This window comes from Mya arenaria, chromosome 1 (assembly GCF_026914265.1).
Source record: "Mya arenaria isolate MELC-2E11 chromosome 1, ASM2691426v1".
Lineage (NCBI taxonomy): Eukaryota > Metazoa > Mollusca > Bivalvia > Myida > Myidae > Mya > Mya arenaria.
The window spans coordinates 20,422,006-20,440,902 of record NC_069122.1 but is presented as its reverse complement, the minus strand read 5'-3'; the positions used below and the strand labels follow the sequence as shown (position 1 = coordinate 20,440,902).

General features: G+C 35.5%; 1 protein-coding gene across 1 annotated transcript; it reads right to left on the bottom strand.

The window, feature by feature from the left end:
• Positions 1-747: 747 nt before the first annotated feature.
• Positions 748-14,053, bottom strand: LOC128208106 (uncharacterized). The gene is made up of 3 exons (XM_052911491.1): positions 13,974-14,053; positions 7,194-7,273; positions 748-2,142 (listed from the first exon to the last, which is right to left on the bottom strand). The coding sequence occupies exons 2-3, from the start codon at positions 7,252-7,254 to the stop codon at positions 1,754-1,756; spliced, it is 450 nt and encodes a 149-aa protein (XP_052767451.1). The 5' UTR covers positions 7,255-7,273; positions 13,974-14,053; the 3' UTR covers positions 748-1,753.
• Between the last annotated feature and the right edge of the window lie 4,844 nt (positions 14,054-18,897).

The window sequence follows — 18,897 nt, the reverse complement described above, 5'->3', positions numbered from 1 at the left end:
TTCGGAGCTCCTCGGCCATTTTATCGAAAACAACCTGGTTGTTTTTGAAAAAAATGGCCAAGGAGTTCCGAATGGAGTTTTGTTGTGATAAGAACACTGAAATATAGACTGAAATACTATCCAACCATTAGACTCATGGTATATGAATTTTACGGTGTTTTAAGTAAAACAAACAAGCTAAAAACAGACTGATTTTATGACAGTGTTTACACTGATCTGTCATTTCATCTGTCAAAGTTTTTATAATATTTCAATAACTTGCTTTGACTTATATTTACATGATTATCATGTCTCTAATAGTGTTCAGAAACTCTAAATCAACATTGAAGCTTATAAATTTAAAAGTTGCCTGAGGGGTGCGGATGCGGGGGGGTGGGGTGGGTCAAAAAGTTTTTTTTTAAATATCCAGAGCAGCCAGTAGGGAAGCATAAATTGGTCACAGTTTGTCCCAAACTACATTTTTTTCAATTTTCTTGCGGTTCTGAAAACATTGCAGCTAGTAATGGGACTTGGACTGGGGACTCCCTGTTTGCAAGTTTGTGCTCTATCAACTTGGCTCACAGGCCCTTAGAACTTAAAATAACTTACAGCTTGCAGTTGAATTGTTCAACCAGCTCAACAAACTGTTGACCTTTGTGGGTTAGTACTGGGACACACTCATGAACGGTATAATATTAGTATGGTAAACCTGGGTGCAAAAGTGGGACAGGTTCAGATCTTGAACCCCACGACTGATGACTACTTGAGCTCAAGCAATGGCTTTATTAAAACAAAAACCACCTTGCATTTAAAGAAAAATGTCAACCATATTTTAAGCTTCAGAAAGAAAACAGCCTGTTTATAAATAAATAGATTATTCATTTTTTATTTCAGATCTTGACATGGATCCAAGATGCTGGTAACTAGGCGGGACGGATTGTTACACAGAACTGCAGGTTTCTGGATGGGTAACTAAATTTCAATATTTCCGGTTTACTTGTGTTATTTATAAGCAAGATAAAAGTAAATACACCGCAAGAGCGAATCAAGTGGAAATCGTGCATTATGTATGTATTTACAGTCAGTTTGTAGCATTTTTTTTACCAAATCTCAATTTAATACAAACTTTTAAGCTTATCATGCATATAGTTTGATGCACATTCTATAATTATAATATTAAAGATGTGCAGTATATATATGGAATGATCCACATCACTGGATACTGTATATATGTAACATTGCATGTGAAAATGCATAGCAACAAGTGATATAAGACTGCTGAAAAAATCACATTGCAAGTTTTCATATTTATTTTCAAAAATTGATGTTTTATGCATTTTTCAAAAACATTAATTTGCGACAGAAATATGAAAAACTGCGATAAAATCTTTTGTCAGCATTCTTGTATAGCTGGTTTTCAGATGTTTACACAAAATTTGCTCATTCCTGGACAAAAGATAAAATATTATCAAAACTGTTAATCTGTAAGAGTGCAGCCTTAAAGAAAACAAATGAAGGGTTTTTAATGATTTCTAGCAGATAAGTCTGTTGTCAAAGAACCAAATTCAAGGTATCATTATAGCCGTCTGTCATGTCAGAGACAATACACTAATGTTATTGTATTATATTTGTATATGATGTATAGGTCCTAATTATTAGGTCTATAAATCCGGCTTTAAGTGATTTTGAGTTGTGCCCTTTATCTTACTGAGAAAACAACTGATGTTTTATTATAAGTATTTTACAAGTGGCTCTGTGAAATATTCTGTGACTGTTAAAAGGTGTCTGGAAGGTGTTGACACGGAGATGCTCTCTCTAATTGCTGCTGCTGCCTTGGCTGTTGTTGTTGCAATTTATACATTGCTTGCAGTAGTTGTGACTTGTTAAAAACCTTAATCTCGCCCTGTGGTACAGGTTGTAATCCATACTGGTTTTGTAGATGAGGCTGCACAACTTGATATTGACTGGGCTGCAGTTGTGATTTTCCCAATTCAAAATCAGCTTTAGGTAATCCGCCTGCGAGGTTAACCTGAGGCTGTTGATTGCCACCCCGACCTGCACGCTTCAAGTCCACAAAACCATCAGCATCCATAGGACCCATTGCGCTCTGTGCGGCATTTATAGGACATTTGGTCACTGGCGATTCTGGTGGTACTTCTTTTACTGTTATGATCAAAAATAAATAACTGTTATCAACTTGTGAAAACATGTATTGTGTACAACCTTAATGTGTAATACAATTATATGGCTGTCAGACTTTTCAACCCCAAGATTTTTCAACCCCTTTGTGATTTGTAAAATCAAAGACTTTTCAACCCCTTTGTCATTTCAACCCCTAAAAGTGCTAAGACTTTTCACCCCCCCCCCCCCTCAAAACAAAGACTTTTCAACCCCTAATAAACGAAGACTTTTCAACCCCTTAAATTCTCACCTTTTTATATACTACCTACAACAATAAGCAATTTATTTTGATTTTTTTAAAAAAAAATCAAGAATATAGTTAGAATGAAAATGCAACAATTAGTTCAAAGAAAATACATAACAAATATAAAATACATTTAAAATATACATAAGAACACATGCTCATAGAATAATTCATAAAATAATACATGGAAATAAATATAAAAAAGAATGACTGTTCATTAAAAGCTGTTTAGTCGCTTAGCAATAAATCTTCTATCTCCCTGAGGAAATCCTCGCACATTATATCATGTGCATGGTACTGCTCCCACAATTAATTGAAACAAAATATTTATTTTTTTCTTTTAGTTTGTCCAAAATACATAGAATTAATACACATTTTTTAAAACATATTTTTTCATCAATAAAAAATACACCTAAATGTGTTGAACTTCAAATAAAATTCTTCACAATTTTTCAAAATATCTATATTTAGCAGAAATACATAGAGGATATTTGTTTATTTCAGTGTAAGATCGTATTTTATTTCACGAGTGTCATAGAAAAACATATTTTCACGAGTGGCGAAGCCACGAGTGAAAATGTAGTTTTTTTATGATCACGAGTGAAATTAAATACGATCTTACACTGAAATAAACAAATTTTCTGTTTCTTTTATGCTTATTTTCGGAGTTTTATTTGTTTTTTATTTATTTCTGAATTACCCCCTTTTTTGAAAAGGGTGGGCTTTATGCCGCTACCCGTGGGGCGCCCCTCATGCATAATTATAGCTGTCAACTTTTCTACTTTCGGTTTGCTGAGAAATAGTTCTCTGCTATTCATTCTTATAGCTTAATATTCGCTCGTTTTTTATTGCAAAGCTTTATGAACAGTAAAAAATGAAGTATTATTAGTGCACAAATGTTCCAAAAAATAATGAAAACACTTTATTTTAACCAAATTACTACGCCGCTATTTATGGAATGAAAATTTGGAAGGTCAAATGTGTTAGCAAAACAAATGTGGATACTCATTGGATTTTAACTATTCTTCTTAGTATAAGACTGCATATACGCGTGTTTTTATAGTAAGTTAATATTCAGTCATCTTACAGACCAGTCTGTTTCGCTTTAAAATGTTTGTTTTCCAGAAGAGTAAATGCCACACTAGTTTGTTGACACATTTTGAGATGTGGGTGGGGTAAAAAATATCGGATCTATCTCTATAATTGTTGTGTGAATTCTCCAGGAAGCTCATTTTACGTACTACAACGGTTAACAGTTCAAAATACATTTGAACGATGCTATAAAATTTTATTTATGTTCGAACAGTTGCTTTTGTCTGTAATTTGTTTGGAATGAAAGCAAATGTTCGAACATTCAGCTTCAAAGATCAGTAAAATGTTTGATAAACGGGATAACCGGTAATAAACGGTAAGTTGTTAGTTTCCAATTATATATTTATTTAAATTTATAAAATATTTCTTTATTTTTTTTAACATTTTTTGACATAATTTACTGAAGTCCAGTGTTCTGTTTTGACCAAGGCAAGTACATGTAATAACAAAGGATTTTAAAAGTAGTTCTGAAAATTGATATTTTCACTCCTTATTTTGCAGTGAAAATATCAAATTGATATTTTCACTGTTGTTATTTCACTGTTAAAACCCCATATTTCATCGTAAAGCATGAAAGAAAAAAGTATATATTGAGTTTCAAATGCTTTCAAATTACAAATAGAATAACATAGAATTTTAATTATATCAAGCCTAGATGAAACAGTTTTAAACAGTGAATAAAGAACATTATGGCCGGAAGAATAAAAGGGGTTTTATCACTGCTTTTAAAATGTGTTGATAAAATGTTACAAACATAAACCAGTGTGACATAAGATTGTATTAATGTTTTTTTCTCAGATTAAAAAAAAATCATTCTATTATTAAAGCTGCACTCTCACATATTGAACGTTTTGACAACTAATTTATTTTTTGCCTTGGAACGAGCCAATTTTAGCGAAAATCGATGGCAACTAGTGATGCAAGACTGCTGACAAAAAAATAGATCCAAAATTGATATTTTATGCATTTTTCTTAAACCGTTAGAAAAGGCTTATGCCATAAAACATTAATTTTCGAACGGAAATTTGTAAATCTGCGATCTGATCTTTTGTCAGCAATCTTTTATTGTTGGTTTGTAGATATTTACGCAAAAATTTGCTCTTTCCAAGACAAAAATTAAAAAAAGTTGTGAAAATGGTATATCTGTGAGAGTGCAGCTTAAATTGGCTTATATATATATATGTAAAAAAATGCTATAAGCATTGTATTGTTTTATGCAATTAAAGAATTGGATGAAGGTCGCACATCCATTAAATGGCAGCAAGTGTGACATGGTCATAAATACTTAAGGGATTAAGGGGCTTCATGACACCTTTTTATTTAGGTTATAGTGACTTGAAAATGACAGTTCAAATTAAGGTTGTAATACCCTGATGGCCATCATTTTAAACTATGAGCAGCTTGTTAAATTTTGTGTATGATTTTCGGATTTAAAAACTGAACAAAAATAATTTAACTATTTACCCTACCCCCAGTGCTCAGAATTATTAGATAATACTTTATTGATTTCATTATCAGCAACTAAAATTGAACTGTACTGAAATAGCAATATGGTACTACAACAAAATGTTTTGACCGCTGACCTTTTTTAAAAGTAATAAAAGTTTAACAAATTTTCAAGTAGAGGTTTTATGGGTGTTCTACAAGCAAATGGAGATTGCTCCGTAAATCCTTCTTTGCATTTATTTTCTTTTGCAATTTCTCAATTCTGGTATTTAAATTTATACTCACATCATCATGTGAGGTATTGCAACTAATGGCTAGATGCCAGCTAGAGCACATTTTGAGTAATATATATTCTAGTTAAGCAAATCCACTGTTTAAAAAAATCATATATTTAATCGAAGGTATTATTTGCCTTCATCAAAAAAATGATTAGTAAATCAATGCAACACCTTTATCTAAATTTTATCCAAAACTTTGTAGTAAAGAGTAACAAATAACACTAACAGATCTTTAATTGTATTTCAAAAACAATTTGTGAAATTTGTTAAGTTTCTTGCCAAAAAAAATAAAAATAATAAAGACAACACCTGGCTGACAAAAAATAATAGGGGTTGAAAAGTCTTTGATATAGGGGTTGAAAAGTCTTCAATATTGCTATTAAAATATGTCAACTAGGGGTTGAAAAGTCTTTGATATAGGGGTTGAAAAGTCCAAACAGGTAGGGGTTGAAAAGTCTTTGAAATAGGGGTTGAAAAGTATAAGGGTTGAAAAGTCTTCGTTTTGAGAAGGGGTTGAAAAGTCTTGGGGTTGAAAAGTCCTGCTCCCAATTATATTACTAATCACAAATGAAATTACTACATGCTCAACAAGTAAGTCCACTGGTAATACATTTCAACGGGCAATTCACATTTTTATATTAAAGATGCACTCTTACTCCCAAATAAGATTTACCACAGTTAATAATATTGTTTTAATATTCCAAAAAGGATGAATAAATCTCAAAAACAATGGTTCTTATGAAGGATACCGAGGAGTTTAATTTGAAAGAAATGAGCATAAAACACGGTATTTCTACCTTATGAGACCACAGTAAATCTTTAAGCATTCACCAACCATTTAATATTTTTTGCGCTTTCTGCTATTAAATTCACGGTTACAATCTTGTTTTCAGTAGTTAATATTTTCCATAAATGCATTATTTAGTAAGTAGTTTAAGGTTTATCAGTAAAAATTAATGTTGTTATACAATCCTTGATAAACATACCTAGTTTTTATATATAGTATGTATGCAATGTGCTGGTTGTGGAGTTTTGTGCTGTTCTTCCATGTTTCTTGTTTGTGATTTTATGTTATATAAATATAGATTTTTGCATAAATATACAAGTGTATGTATTGATTTTGAATAATAGTGTCACTTTAAAGTGATACTCATATTTATAATCAATATAAGAAACATAAATTTTGAATGATAAACCTTTACCTAGTACCTAATAATGCATTGATGGAAAATATCAATTACTGATAACAAAATTGTCAGCGTGTATTTAATAGCTGAAAACGCACATATATTAAATGACTGGTGGGTCCTAAAAGATTAACGGAGATCAGGCCCCAATTTCTCGAAACTTCTTAAGTCTCTTATAACAGGATTTAGCTAATCTCACTATTTTTGTTGTTCTATAAAATGTGTTAAATTAACTTCTTCAAGAATTTTTAGAAATTATGAAGGAATAATCTGTAAGATTATCAGAATAAACCATTTTTCATTTATCAAAATCCATTTTTAGTATGTATTTTGGCTAATTGAAGTAAGCGACTTAAGCCTGTTAAGCTTAAGAAGTTTCGAGAAATTGGGGCCAGAGATCGTCTCATCAGTTACGAATACAGTGTTTATTGAAATTAAACACGATATTTTTTCATAAGAACCATTTTTTATGTGTATTAATACTTTTCGGCAAATTTAAATAATTGTATTAAATGTGGTACTGCTAATTCAGGAGTAAGGGAACATTTTAAAGTAAATGCTAGTTATGAATCAGAAACGTTAAAGCAGACATGATCTCAAACTTGCACACACAATAAAGTTGAAGGTGAGAACTTTAAAAAGTCAAATATATATCATAAATGTATATACTATATCAAGACCTCTTATTTCCATCCTCAATTTAAGCTGATATTTTGATCTCTTATACAAAACTTATTCAGTAATTTTATCTAATGTCCGTCAACAACCTTGTATATTTTTACTTACCTCTTCTATTCATCTTTGGTAATTGAGGTGGATTTTTTCCAGAGTGAGGCTTTCTACGCATATCTGATCAATCAATAGTTCTGAAATAAAGGTTAACAAATGATAATTAACAAGCCAAAAATGTGTGACTCGATCTGTGATCAAGCTGTCAATAGTGAGACTTTGGACAAGTAGTTTCCTACAGTACACTATCAAAACTTCTCCCTTTATAGAGCAGTTTGAGGTGTATGTAAAAATATAAGCAATGGAAGAAATCATGGCTTGAGGTTTCGCTCCCTGTCAATGACTCATAAAATCCCACTTCTTAGCTCTTACTTTTGGAAGAAAAATTGTTTCATTTTGTCAATTGACAAACAGTGGCTTATTCATAGAGTAACTAATCATTTACTAATGCACTGTGTTTATACAATTCAGTCATCCTTTTCATTAAAGACATAAACCATGCAGATGTTGTTTCTCATTTATGATTAATATAAATGAATTTCTTGAATATGACAGTTCTACGATGTCCTATAGACAGCTGTGATTGGAAATCCAAGGACCTGGATGCAGCCTTTGCAGCTGCTCTAACCACTGCTCTTCAGATTCATGACCGAACGAACCTGCAACGCACAAGTTGAAGTTGAACCCACTACTATAGCCACAGGATGTGATCCAGACCGATGGTCGTCATTCACCGGGCAGTGGAATATGTATAAAACGGGAAAGGCGATCACAGCCAATGTCTTACCCACTGTCCTTTTCTACTGCCGTGACGCTGATCTTCGTACAGACATTATGCGTGGACTCCAAGGTTATGTCGCCAACATGATAGAGGCAGATCTTCTGAGTGCTAACAAAAGACTGGCTTTCAAAGAGGAGTTACACTGGTTCAACGCATAAAATTGAACAGGATGACCCAATCCCCTGGGTCAAATAACCGGACATCCTTGTCCAGTCTCAAAGGCCAGGCTTCACTCTGCCTGTACGTGCAAATAACCAGGTTGTACCCACACATATGATTACAGTGATGAGATCATAAAGGACAATTTAGTGGGAGGTATTGGTGACCCAGAAATAATGTCTGACCTGTTGGGTGACCCAAAGACCGACAGAACACTGGGAGAGACTGTGTCATTGATTGCACAGAAGGAGCAGGGTAAGGTCACTAGGAGTACAGTAGGGGATACTGCTAGTGCAATGAGTGCTACACATCATAACCCCAAACTACCCCAAGCACATAGAGTGAAATGCTGGGCATGTTGCGGTCCCGCTCATGGACAGAGGAATGGCCGCAAGGCCAGGTCTAGATATTGTAAGGCTTCGACAATCACATGTGCGAAATGCACAGTCAATGGCCATTTCACCAACTCATGTAGCAAGTGCACTACCTGCAGATTACGGGGACACCGTGATGCATCTTCTAGAGTCTTCCCTCAGGGTAAGGGCCACAGTAACCCGCCCAATCAAGGGACCCCATGGAAATTAACCAAAGATACATGCAGTGACAAAATTGGTTATGTATATGACCAACTGTGCACTACATCAGAACAGACCATTCATGGATCATGTCTTGGACATCACATATTTGATGGACAGTGAGTGGCTCGACCATCAAAACCTCTTACAATGCTTCTGGTGAGCATGACCCTTCTGCCTGAGGACCATGCATCTTTTGGACACCCCTGCAAGACACCTGCATGCTTAAATCCAACACTTTGTCCATGGTGGGTGATACAAGATGCCACAGTACAATCATGCCCTTTAGATATGCAAACAACCTTGGAATTACAGAAAATGATCTCCTGCTAGAAGCTTGCGATGCGTTGAGCTATAAAGGAAGACCCTGGTGTAATTGGAGCAGTTGCAGTTAGTGTTACAACCAAAGAGTGCCAGCAATGCCATGTCAACATGTTTATTGTGTTATGTATATGAGACCACGGAAATAGAGCTTTCATTTGCAAGGAAGCTCTCGTCTCTCAGGTGATTATTCCAACAAACTTTCCTAATGTTACAAAAGTAGTATCCCCAAGTATTGCTGCCTCCATGGAAAACACTGAAGAAGTAATCGGCTTTTGTCCTAGACGCCAACCGACGCCACCTCCTATTCCCACAACTTTACCTCCAGGTGTGGAGGCCAAAGACGAACATTTGGATTCCCAGAAAGAATGAATTCTTGATTACTATTGTGCTACAACATTTAATGTCTGTGAACATCAACCTTTACCGCTTACAGAGTGTGATCCGCTCCAACTTCATGTTGATCCTGATGATAGATCGGTAGCCGTCCACAAACCAGCACTCGTTCCAATCCACTGGCAGGATAAAGTTTACGCTGATCTCAAGAGGGATGTTCGCATTGGCGTACTCAAACGCGTCAGTCAAAACACACCTACTTGGTGCTCCAGGATGGTGGTAACCAGCAAAGCTGATGGTACTTCAAGGCGGAAAGTAGGCCTTCCAACACAAAATAGACATTCTGTACTCGAAACACATATTATGTTCCAAGTCCCTTTCATCTGGCTGACTGCATCCCTCAAGGCATGTAAAAAACAGTGACAGACGTTTGGAATGGATACTACCAAGTGCCTATTCATATAGAAGACCGCCATTTCACGATGTTCATTACACAATGGGGCGCTAAAGGTACAAGGTGGCACTACAGGGATTTATGGCCAGCGGTGATGCTTACAATCAACGCTTTGTTACTATAAATCAAACTGCAATGGCAAGGTTAAATTTGTGGATGAAATGTATGTAGGCGAACTTCATTGAAGCTTCTTTTTTTCCTGGGTGCTCGCAGCGGCTTTACTTTGAACCCGAAGAAATTCGCAAAAGACACTGTCAATTTTGCAGGATAGTCACCCGAACAAACAAAGGACCAAGTACCAAGTTCTTAGATGCCATTAACAAATTTCCAACATCAACTGACATTACTGGTGCGAGAGCATGGTTTGGGCTTATAAACCAGGTGACATATGCATTTGCCATGGCAAGACAGATGAAACCTATCGTGCTCTTTTAAAACCACCCACGACATTCTGCTTGACAAATGAATCAGATAAAGTAGTGCACCAATCCAAAGACGTCATCATACAGAAGATTAAGGAAGGTGTACGTCTGTTTGACCCTGCCCGTATGACATGCCTGGCTACCGACTGGTCTGTTGACGGAATTGGGTTTTTCTTGATGCAGAAGTACTGTCAGTGTTCCAGTAAACCCCTACCTGCTGTAACGCTGGCTGGAAACTATGTATGATTGGCAGCAGATTCACACATCCGGAGAGCAGGTATGTTCCTATTAAATGTGAAGCCTTGGGTGTTGTGTATGTACTCCATCAAACACGCTACTATGTTGGTTTATACTAATTTTTTTAGCTCGATTATGACGAAAGCTGATAGCTCTCGAGTCTGTCTCCTGGGCAGGAACCAGTACTGTGTCCTTTTTGAGAGGCCATGAGAAAGTAGTCCCCTGGTGGAGATCGAACCAACAACCTCTTGGGTGAGAGGCGGACACCTATTCCACTAGACCACTCTCACTACTATGTTCTAGGGTGCAAAGACCGTAAACCACTACTCCAGATTCTCAATGATAGATCGTTCACAGACATCGATAACAGACGACTCATAACGTCAAGGAGAAAACTCTAGGGCATAGGTTCACAATCATACATGTGCCTGGCAGAATTTGAGAAAGAACCTTGGACCGGATGCACCTAAAACGGAAGACGCGTTGGAGCATTTTCAACACATAACAAAATGTTATGGCTTCAATGATTGCCCGTCATGCACTGGAAAGCATATAATAATGTGTAGTTATTATTGACAGGTATTTAAACTGGCCAATAGTATATAAGTCCGAATCAGGTGCAGAGGAACTTGCTAAGCGACTACGTGAGACGTTTGGCATCCCAGAAGAGTTGACGTCTGATAGCGTCATACAGTTTACAAACACAACAGTTTTTAAAGGTCTGGGGAGTTCGTCAAAGACGTTCATCAGTTGCGAACCCACACGTTAACTGCAGGGCTGTAAAAACAGTGATATGCATGCTCGTGGACTGCAATTGGATCGCTGGATGTTGATAAATTCCAGCGAGCAGTACTGATGTATAGAAACTCTGTCGACCCAGAGACGAAAGCATCCACAGGATGGATCCTGTTTGAACGACCTTTCGCGGTGCGATTCCCATACTGATTGGTAGATACTCTCCTTACGAAACATGGACCGAGTTGATGTCTCATCGAGAGATGGCACTTGCCAAACGGCATTCGAGGGAAAATGAACGGTGGAATGAACCACCTTCCGCCACTACAGGTTGGAGATCATGTGTACATACAAAATTCAGTGGGAAACCACCCAAGGAGATGGGAACGCACTGGAACCGTTGCTGAACTACGGTAATACCATCAGTATGTTACCCGTGTAGATGGCACAGGCCGAGTTACCATCCGTAACCGCAAGCACCTTCGAAATTTCACTTCTTTTTCAAAGCACCCAAACGCAAGGTACTTTGATGGTACCCACTATAGTACAACCCAAGGAAGTAAACTTGAATTGTCGATCTCCTTCCAAGACGCCACTGCCACAGATGCCTCAGATTCATGTTCTGTCATCGCAACCAAAACGCCAAAGTATACCAGCTACGTCGAGTGAATAACCTACAACAGCACCTACTCCGAAGTTGGCAACTTAGACAATTCAACAGCTTCCACAACTAAATTTGGAACAGTCATACCACCACAACCCTGTACCAGATCAACTTTGCCCCATATACCACGCGCTCTTTCCCGTCTTCAGTCCCACAATAAAGCTAGGGAAAAGGAGCTATTGACACCGCGCAGACCCAGTCGCCGCATCAGATCTGAACATTGCTAAATCATAAACTTATAAATGATACCTATAATAAGACATACTTAGTTATTCCAGAGACTTTTATTGGGAAAATGATGATAAGACTACATACATTTAGTTTTGTCCATGTTCAGTAGACAAAGATGGACTTGTTATTTTTCTTATAGACTAGTCTTAATTCGTTTTTGGTTTCTTCGTATCGTAAAAAAACTTGTCCGCGGGGGAGAAAATAACTCATGTACTAATGTACTGTGTATATACGTTTCAGGTATTAGTCATCCTTTTCATTAAAAATATAAACCAGGAAGATGTTGATTCTCATTTATAGAGTGGAACGCCAACCCAGCTAGATAAATATGCCATTGGTTGTCCAGATTTTTGGTATACTGAAGATACGACTCATAGTCGACACAGCCAAGACGAGATTGCATGGAAATACGACCCACAGTTTGGTATTGACTCTTGGAATTTTATTACCACTATGTTAAAGAGAAGGAAGAAGCCAACAAGGGTATTCCATTCAAGGTTTTATTGATATTTTTGTCAAACTGGAGATTTATCAAAGTTGAAAACTAGAACGAATACAGTAAATCTTTATAAAACACTGAACATTGTAATTTGTTATTTTTGTTTTGAAAGTTACTTTTAAGTAGGATGGACGTCACATGTACCTGGCATGAGAAACATGAATTACGCAGAAAGACCAGTAAATTGGAAAAAGGTTCAAGGCTCTTGACATTTTGATTTTGACTCATGAAAATAGTCATTCATGATTGACTGTCAGGTTTCAGACCCTGTTGAAAGCCAAATTTAAAGCCTCAGTGCCATTAACTATTAGAGAAAGAAGTGAGTATATAACTATGATTGGGTCTGATATAATGTGATTAATTCCCGAGGTCCACACGAGGCTTTATTAAAAAGGACCGTTTGGGAAATACCAACGAAATTCCAAACTGGTCCACTGACAAACTATACGCTAATAAGGCAGATTTATATAAGTGGGCAGAGCATAGCATCAATGATGCTTAGTGAAAAATCGCAGATAGGTATTCGCTAATGAGTGTTATTGTAAAATGCACTTTTTGTGCATGCCGAAATAAAGTGTCGTAAATCATTAAAAAGTATTAAAACTAATATACTAAAAGCAGATGTTGATATCGTATTTGAAGCCCACAATTTCCACTTTCCAATTGCTTTGTTGTTGCGTGATTGGTTGATTAATTAGCAGTATCACGTGATGTTATGAATGTATGCTCAAGATGTTACAATCTCGCCTAAATGATTTTTAATAAAATTACTGTATTTTTTCTACAATTTCGATATGATAGAGTAAATTAATGATAAAATAAGTTTTATCACTATATTATCTAAGTTCATGTGCTGAAATTGTATCAGCAACGTAACACATAGGTTTCATTCTGGCCATAATGTCATTGTGTATACGAGGAATTAGTTTTTTGTTTGCAAGGACAAACATCCCATGCAGTTAATACATATTTTTTGATTACACAAATTGTACCACTTACATGGGTGGTTTATCAAACAAGACATTTTGAAATCTTGTGTTTACATTTCAAGAGCGAAGTAAATATACATCTTTACAGTTTTTCTTTAATAGTTTTTGATAACAAAGCAATCTTTTTGACAAGGAAGTAATTTAACTTATTAAAAAATGTTTTACAGGGAAATAAGGCTGTTATAATTTACCAGTAGTCAATATAAACAGCCTCTTTGACAATTTTTTGTTTGAGCGACAAGGGATCATAATGAATGTCCAAATGTTAAAGATGACCCCTTAACGCGTTAATACTTTAAATAGAAACTGTTAAAACATAAAGGACTGGTCTGTAAGTTTGAATAGATGAATACTTTATATACATAGAATTGAAATGGATTGATAGTCCTGACATTCAACCTTAATCAGTCAATTATAAGTTTAAAAAAACTTACAGTGAAAACACAAAACATATTCCGAAAAAGTGGTTGGAAAACACTCTAGGGAGCATGCGCAATGCCATTGACGCCATCCTAAATATATATATATAATGGAGACATAACGTTATTTTGCAAACGGAGTGAGGCGACAGTTATTTCAAATTATTATATGTTTAGAGTGTACACTGACCTTGCTTTTAAACAGTCCCAATTAAAAACAAGGAACCGACTGCTTATCCGGTTAGCACAGTGGTTAGCGCACTCGCTTCTCACCAACGCGACCCGGGTTCGACTCCTAACCTGAGCGCATATGAGTTTGGTTTACGGTCACCATGCCGGACAAGTGGGTTTTCTCCAGGTTTCCCCCACAACAAAAGACAACACTCTCGCATAAAATCGTGCCAACTTGTTTCACAATCGTTGGAAAATATAAAATTCATTAAACTTACTGGAAATATGATTATCGTATGAATTACTACGGCTAACCCCAATTTTAGTAATACATTTGTCAGGAGCCGTGTACTTTGCCGAAATATCAACTTCGAAAAATCAGTTGGTCAAGATCTTCAGAAAGAGTTAAGGGTTTTAGAGAAGGTTCTTTACAACCGTGCTCTTAATTGCGGGGTTAATGCTCTTTATATGACATAAATCTCCCAGTATTAAGAAAGTTATCTTTATAAAACCTACCTAAGACTAGAACTTTTGTTTACATTTTTTGCCGTGCACTTGACCAATAAGTCACGGGGGTTCTCCACCGTGATAAAAACGGCCATAACTTTCAATTTGCAACACAAAATGGCATGATTAACTATATCGAATGCCTGTTGGGGGTCTAACACGACGATCATGCCTGTATTTAAACCTTTAGAGCTTTAATGTGTTTTGATATAATCACACATGCAAGTGTATTAGGTGTCAGTGGAGTCAAAGTTTTATAAAAACACACACTTTGAAATGTATATAAAAGATCATGTTTAACAAGAAACGACCCTCGCTGGTTATACACAGCGCTTTTATTTGCATCTTTGAAACAGAGATAATATATATGCTAACAAGTCTATAGTAAGAGACATCTGGTCGGTCGTTTTTCTTGAATATTGGTTTAACTTTAGCCTCTTTAATAATATCACTAGGCACTTCATTACTTGTAATTGAACTGCTGCACTTCTCTGCAAAAGAACACTTTTTCTTCTCTTACATTTAATTTTAATGAAATATTGATACTTGAGCACCAGCTATTCCTTTTTATTCTGAATTAACATCCGGAGTTAATGAGGGGCAGATATCTTTGATCATGAGCCAAAGGCTATAATAGTATATATATACATACGAGTATAAGCATAGTAAAGCAAAAAAATCACTTCTTGCTTTCCAACTTGTCCATGTTATCCATGTTTTTTAAACCTCTTTAAACTTCTATTGATTATATTATTTGATGCTGTATTCAAGTCAGTTTAAAGCAAAACAATTACCATATTATTAGTGATTACTTGTTTATTCTCATGTCTGCGTGTATATAAATCATTTAGAAACTAGAGGTTTTTCAAATGTTTACCATTCAACGCATTTATTTTGTTTTATAAATCCAAGTAATTGAGGTTTAATCTTCATGTATTCACAATTTCGAACATAACATCTACGTGAAGGTAAACTTATTGTTACATTCCACAAGCAGCACACAAACAACTCCATTCGCTAACATCAGAGGGCTAAGCTAGCCCGAAGCTAGGAAAGCAAAAGTGCCGGTAGATGTCAACCCTGCAGCAGGGGGAAAGGAACTTATGAGAATGGCTTCTGGCGCACATGGTTGAGTGAATGTAAAAATACAAAGAAAGGTTGGACGTGAACTTGACAGGATATGAGTATTTTAATATAACTTTCACAATAGTCGCGTCTCTTTATTTCAGTTTCACCATTAATATGTAGACTGGCGCTTTATAACGTTACTTTTCGCTATATAACAAGGTCTCCATGACTGTTCCACCCTTAGCAATAACCCTGAGATATACAAGAAGGAAACACCAATGGGCAAGATATTCAAGAAGGAAGCACTGATGGGCATATATTTTGACTTGGAAAAGTTTGGATTCAGCGAAAAATATTAAGTGAAAAAAAAACAACAGCAACAAACAACAGAATCAGAACTTATAAATAAGTTTAGACCAAAATGCAATATAATATAGTGTTTCAAACGTAAAGCAAATGAACAAGATCGCTAAGCACATGAACATGTATATTGTCATCGTAGGTGAAAAGGTGAGGTAAAATAGGTTTACAGGGGAGTTTAGTTCTATATTTGTGTATGTTATTTTCTTGAACTTGATGTATAAAGTGTTGATATTTACAGCAGCATCTTGCACGCATGTGTTCTAATATTAACAATAAAAATGAACATCGAAATCAATAGTGAAAATCTTTGCTTTTAACGGTTACAGAGTCTCAGATGTATTTTAACGTTCAGAAGTCTTCTTTTATCTATATTCGTTTGATGATTCAAACTTCAAATTTACAGAATGTAGTGGTATCTTCTGGGTAAGAATATCAATACAGCTCGTCATTATATGTACACTAGGTCGACCCGACTATACCATTCTTGTATAAACTGGTTCTCAAGTCTTTATCTTCAGCATTGATATGAATGTAATAATATTCAGAAGATTTGTTCACGATACATTTCTGGTAGTCCAATATCATTAAGAGTTCTGTTCACAAAATCCAGCCGTGATGACTGTACACTATTATCTTTTTGCAATCTCAACATTTTAATTATACAGCACTTTACTCTCTTAACTTTCTTTGGCATATAACAGTTGACCCATCTACATTTAAGAGTCGGCAGCGATGCAAAAGTCGATTGAAGGACCAAAATTTAAAATGTTTAAAAAAATCCATTTCTATTTAGTTTCGAAGTTCAACATTTAACAAGCATGATTCATGTATCCATTGCAACACGAAAAGCTGTAATTAGGAGTTGAGTATATTTTACGAAAGAATATTTGATCAGATTTCCAATCGAAAAGCATTTACGTTTTCCCGGAAATGTCTTAATACAAAAATTATATGTTTGTGAGTCAAATTTATCGGAACTGCCAAATCAACAATTTCTTGGGGCTTTGTGTTGATTGCAGCTATTTTAAGAAAGATATATGCATTTTTGTAACCCGGAAATAAATTTCACCCAAATTTCACCCACTACTTTTCATTATTTCTCTGAATAACCTACTTATTTGACAAGATATCATCAATAACTCTCAATACATTGTTGAATTTAAGAAATAATGTAATGCTTTTTTATCCAAAATCTGATAAAATCTTCTTTTGTAATACTCCTTACTTCCCCAAAACATGTCGACAAGAATATATGTTTATCTCCCCAAAAATATCGTTCCTCAAAACTAAATATAACTTTTTAAACGTTTTAGTTTTTGACCTTCCCCATACACTTTTGCATCGCTGCCGACCCTTAATTGATATAAAGACATGCCAAGTTCGGCAAAAATCATACATTTTGGCGTAATTGCTTTTTAGTGAGTATGAATTTACAAATCTTCGATTGAAATTAATATATTACTTAACATTTTCTATTCCCCACATCTCCCACCCATAAAATGCCCATATAAGAACATTCATCAACAATATCAAGCTTTGACGTTATGATACAATAAAAGAACACTTTGGTTTAGTTATCATTTTTTCTTTAAATTTTGAACACATGACGTGCACCTAATCAAATTCATACATTTCTCCTTCTGGATAAAATAGAATACAGATTGAACTTTTACAAAAAAACTCAAACAGGCGTAAAATTCTAGTTTTTAACTATTCTATAAGTTACTCCCACCCACCCCCACTAAAACTGCTGTGATATCGTTTACAAGGAGTCGTATTCATAAAACTTTCTAGTGAATATATTCATCATTGTAAAAGTGCTTGAATTTTGAACAAAACATATGTTACGTTAATCCCTTTATTAACCAGGTTTTTACATTGTGAAACGTGGTTATTAGAATGGCGAACGTCGTTGTTTGGTCGGGCGGCCGGGCGGCGTCAAACTCACCTATGAAACTGAATAACTTAAGTAAGGGTTGACATATCTTGACCAAACTTGGTCTATAGAAAGAGTTTATAGATACCTTTCATGGGATTGCGCTTGGGGTCCCTAGGGTCAAGGTCAATGTCACTGTTACTAAAAATAGAAAAACGGTTGGAACTGAATAACTATAGTTAGGGATGACATATCTTGACTAAACTTAGTCAATAGGAAGAGTTTATAGAGACCTTTCATGGGATTGCGTTTGGGGTCCCTAGGGTCAAGGTCAAGGTCACTGTTACTCAAAATAGAAAAACGGTTGAAACTGAATAACTTTAGTTAGTGATGACATATCTTGACTAAACTTGGTCTATAGGAAGAGTTTATGGAGACCTTTTATGGAATTGCGTTTGGGGTCCATAGGTTCAAGGTCAAAATGACTGTTACTAAAAATAGAAAAACAGTTGAAACTGAATAACTTTAGTAAGGGTTGACATATCTTGACCAAACTTGGTCTATAAAAAGAGTTTATGGGTACCTTTCATGGGATTGCGATTGGGGTCCCTAGGTTCAAGGTCAAGGTCACTGTTACTTAAAATAGAAAAACGGTTGAAACTAATTAACTTTAGTTAAGGATGACATATCTTGACTAAACTTGGTGTACAGGAAGAGTTTATAGATACCTTTCATGGGATTGCGTTTTAAGGTCCCTAGATTCAAGGCCAAGGTCACTGTTACTAAAAATAGAAAAACGGTTGAAACTGAATAATTTAAGACAGGGTCTACATATCTTGACCAAACCAGGTATATAAGACGAGTTTATGGATCAATGGATTGCATTTGGGGTCCCTAGGGTGAAGGTCACTGTTACTAAAAATAGAAAAACAGACACAGGCTGAAGTTCTTCTG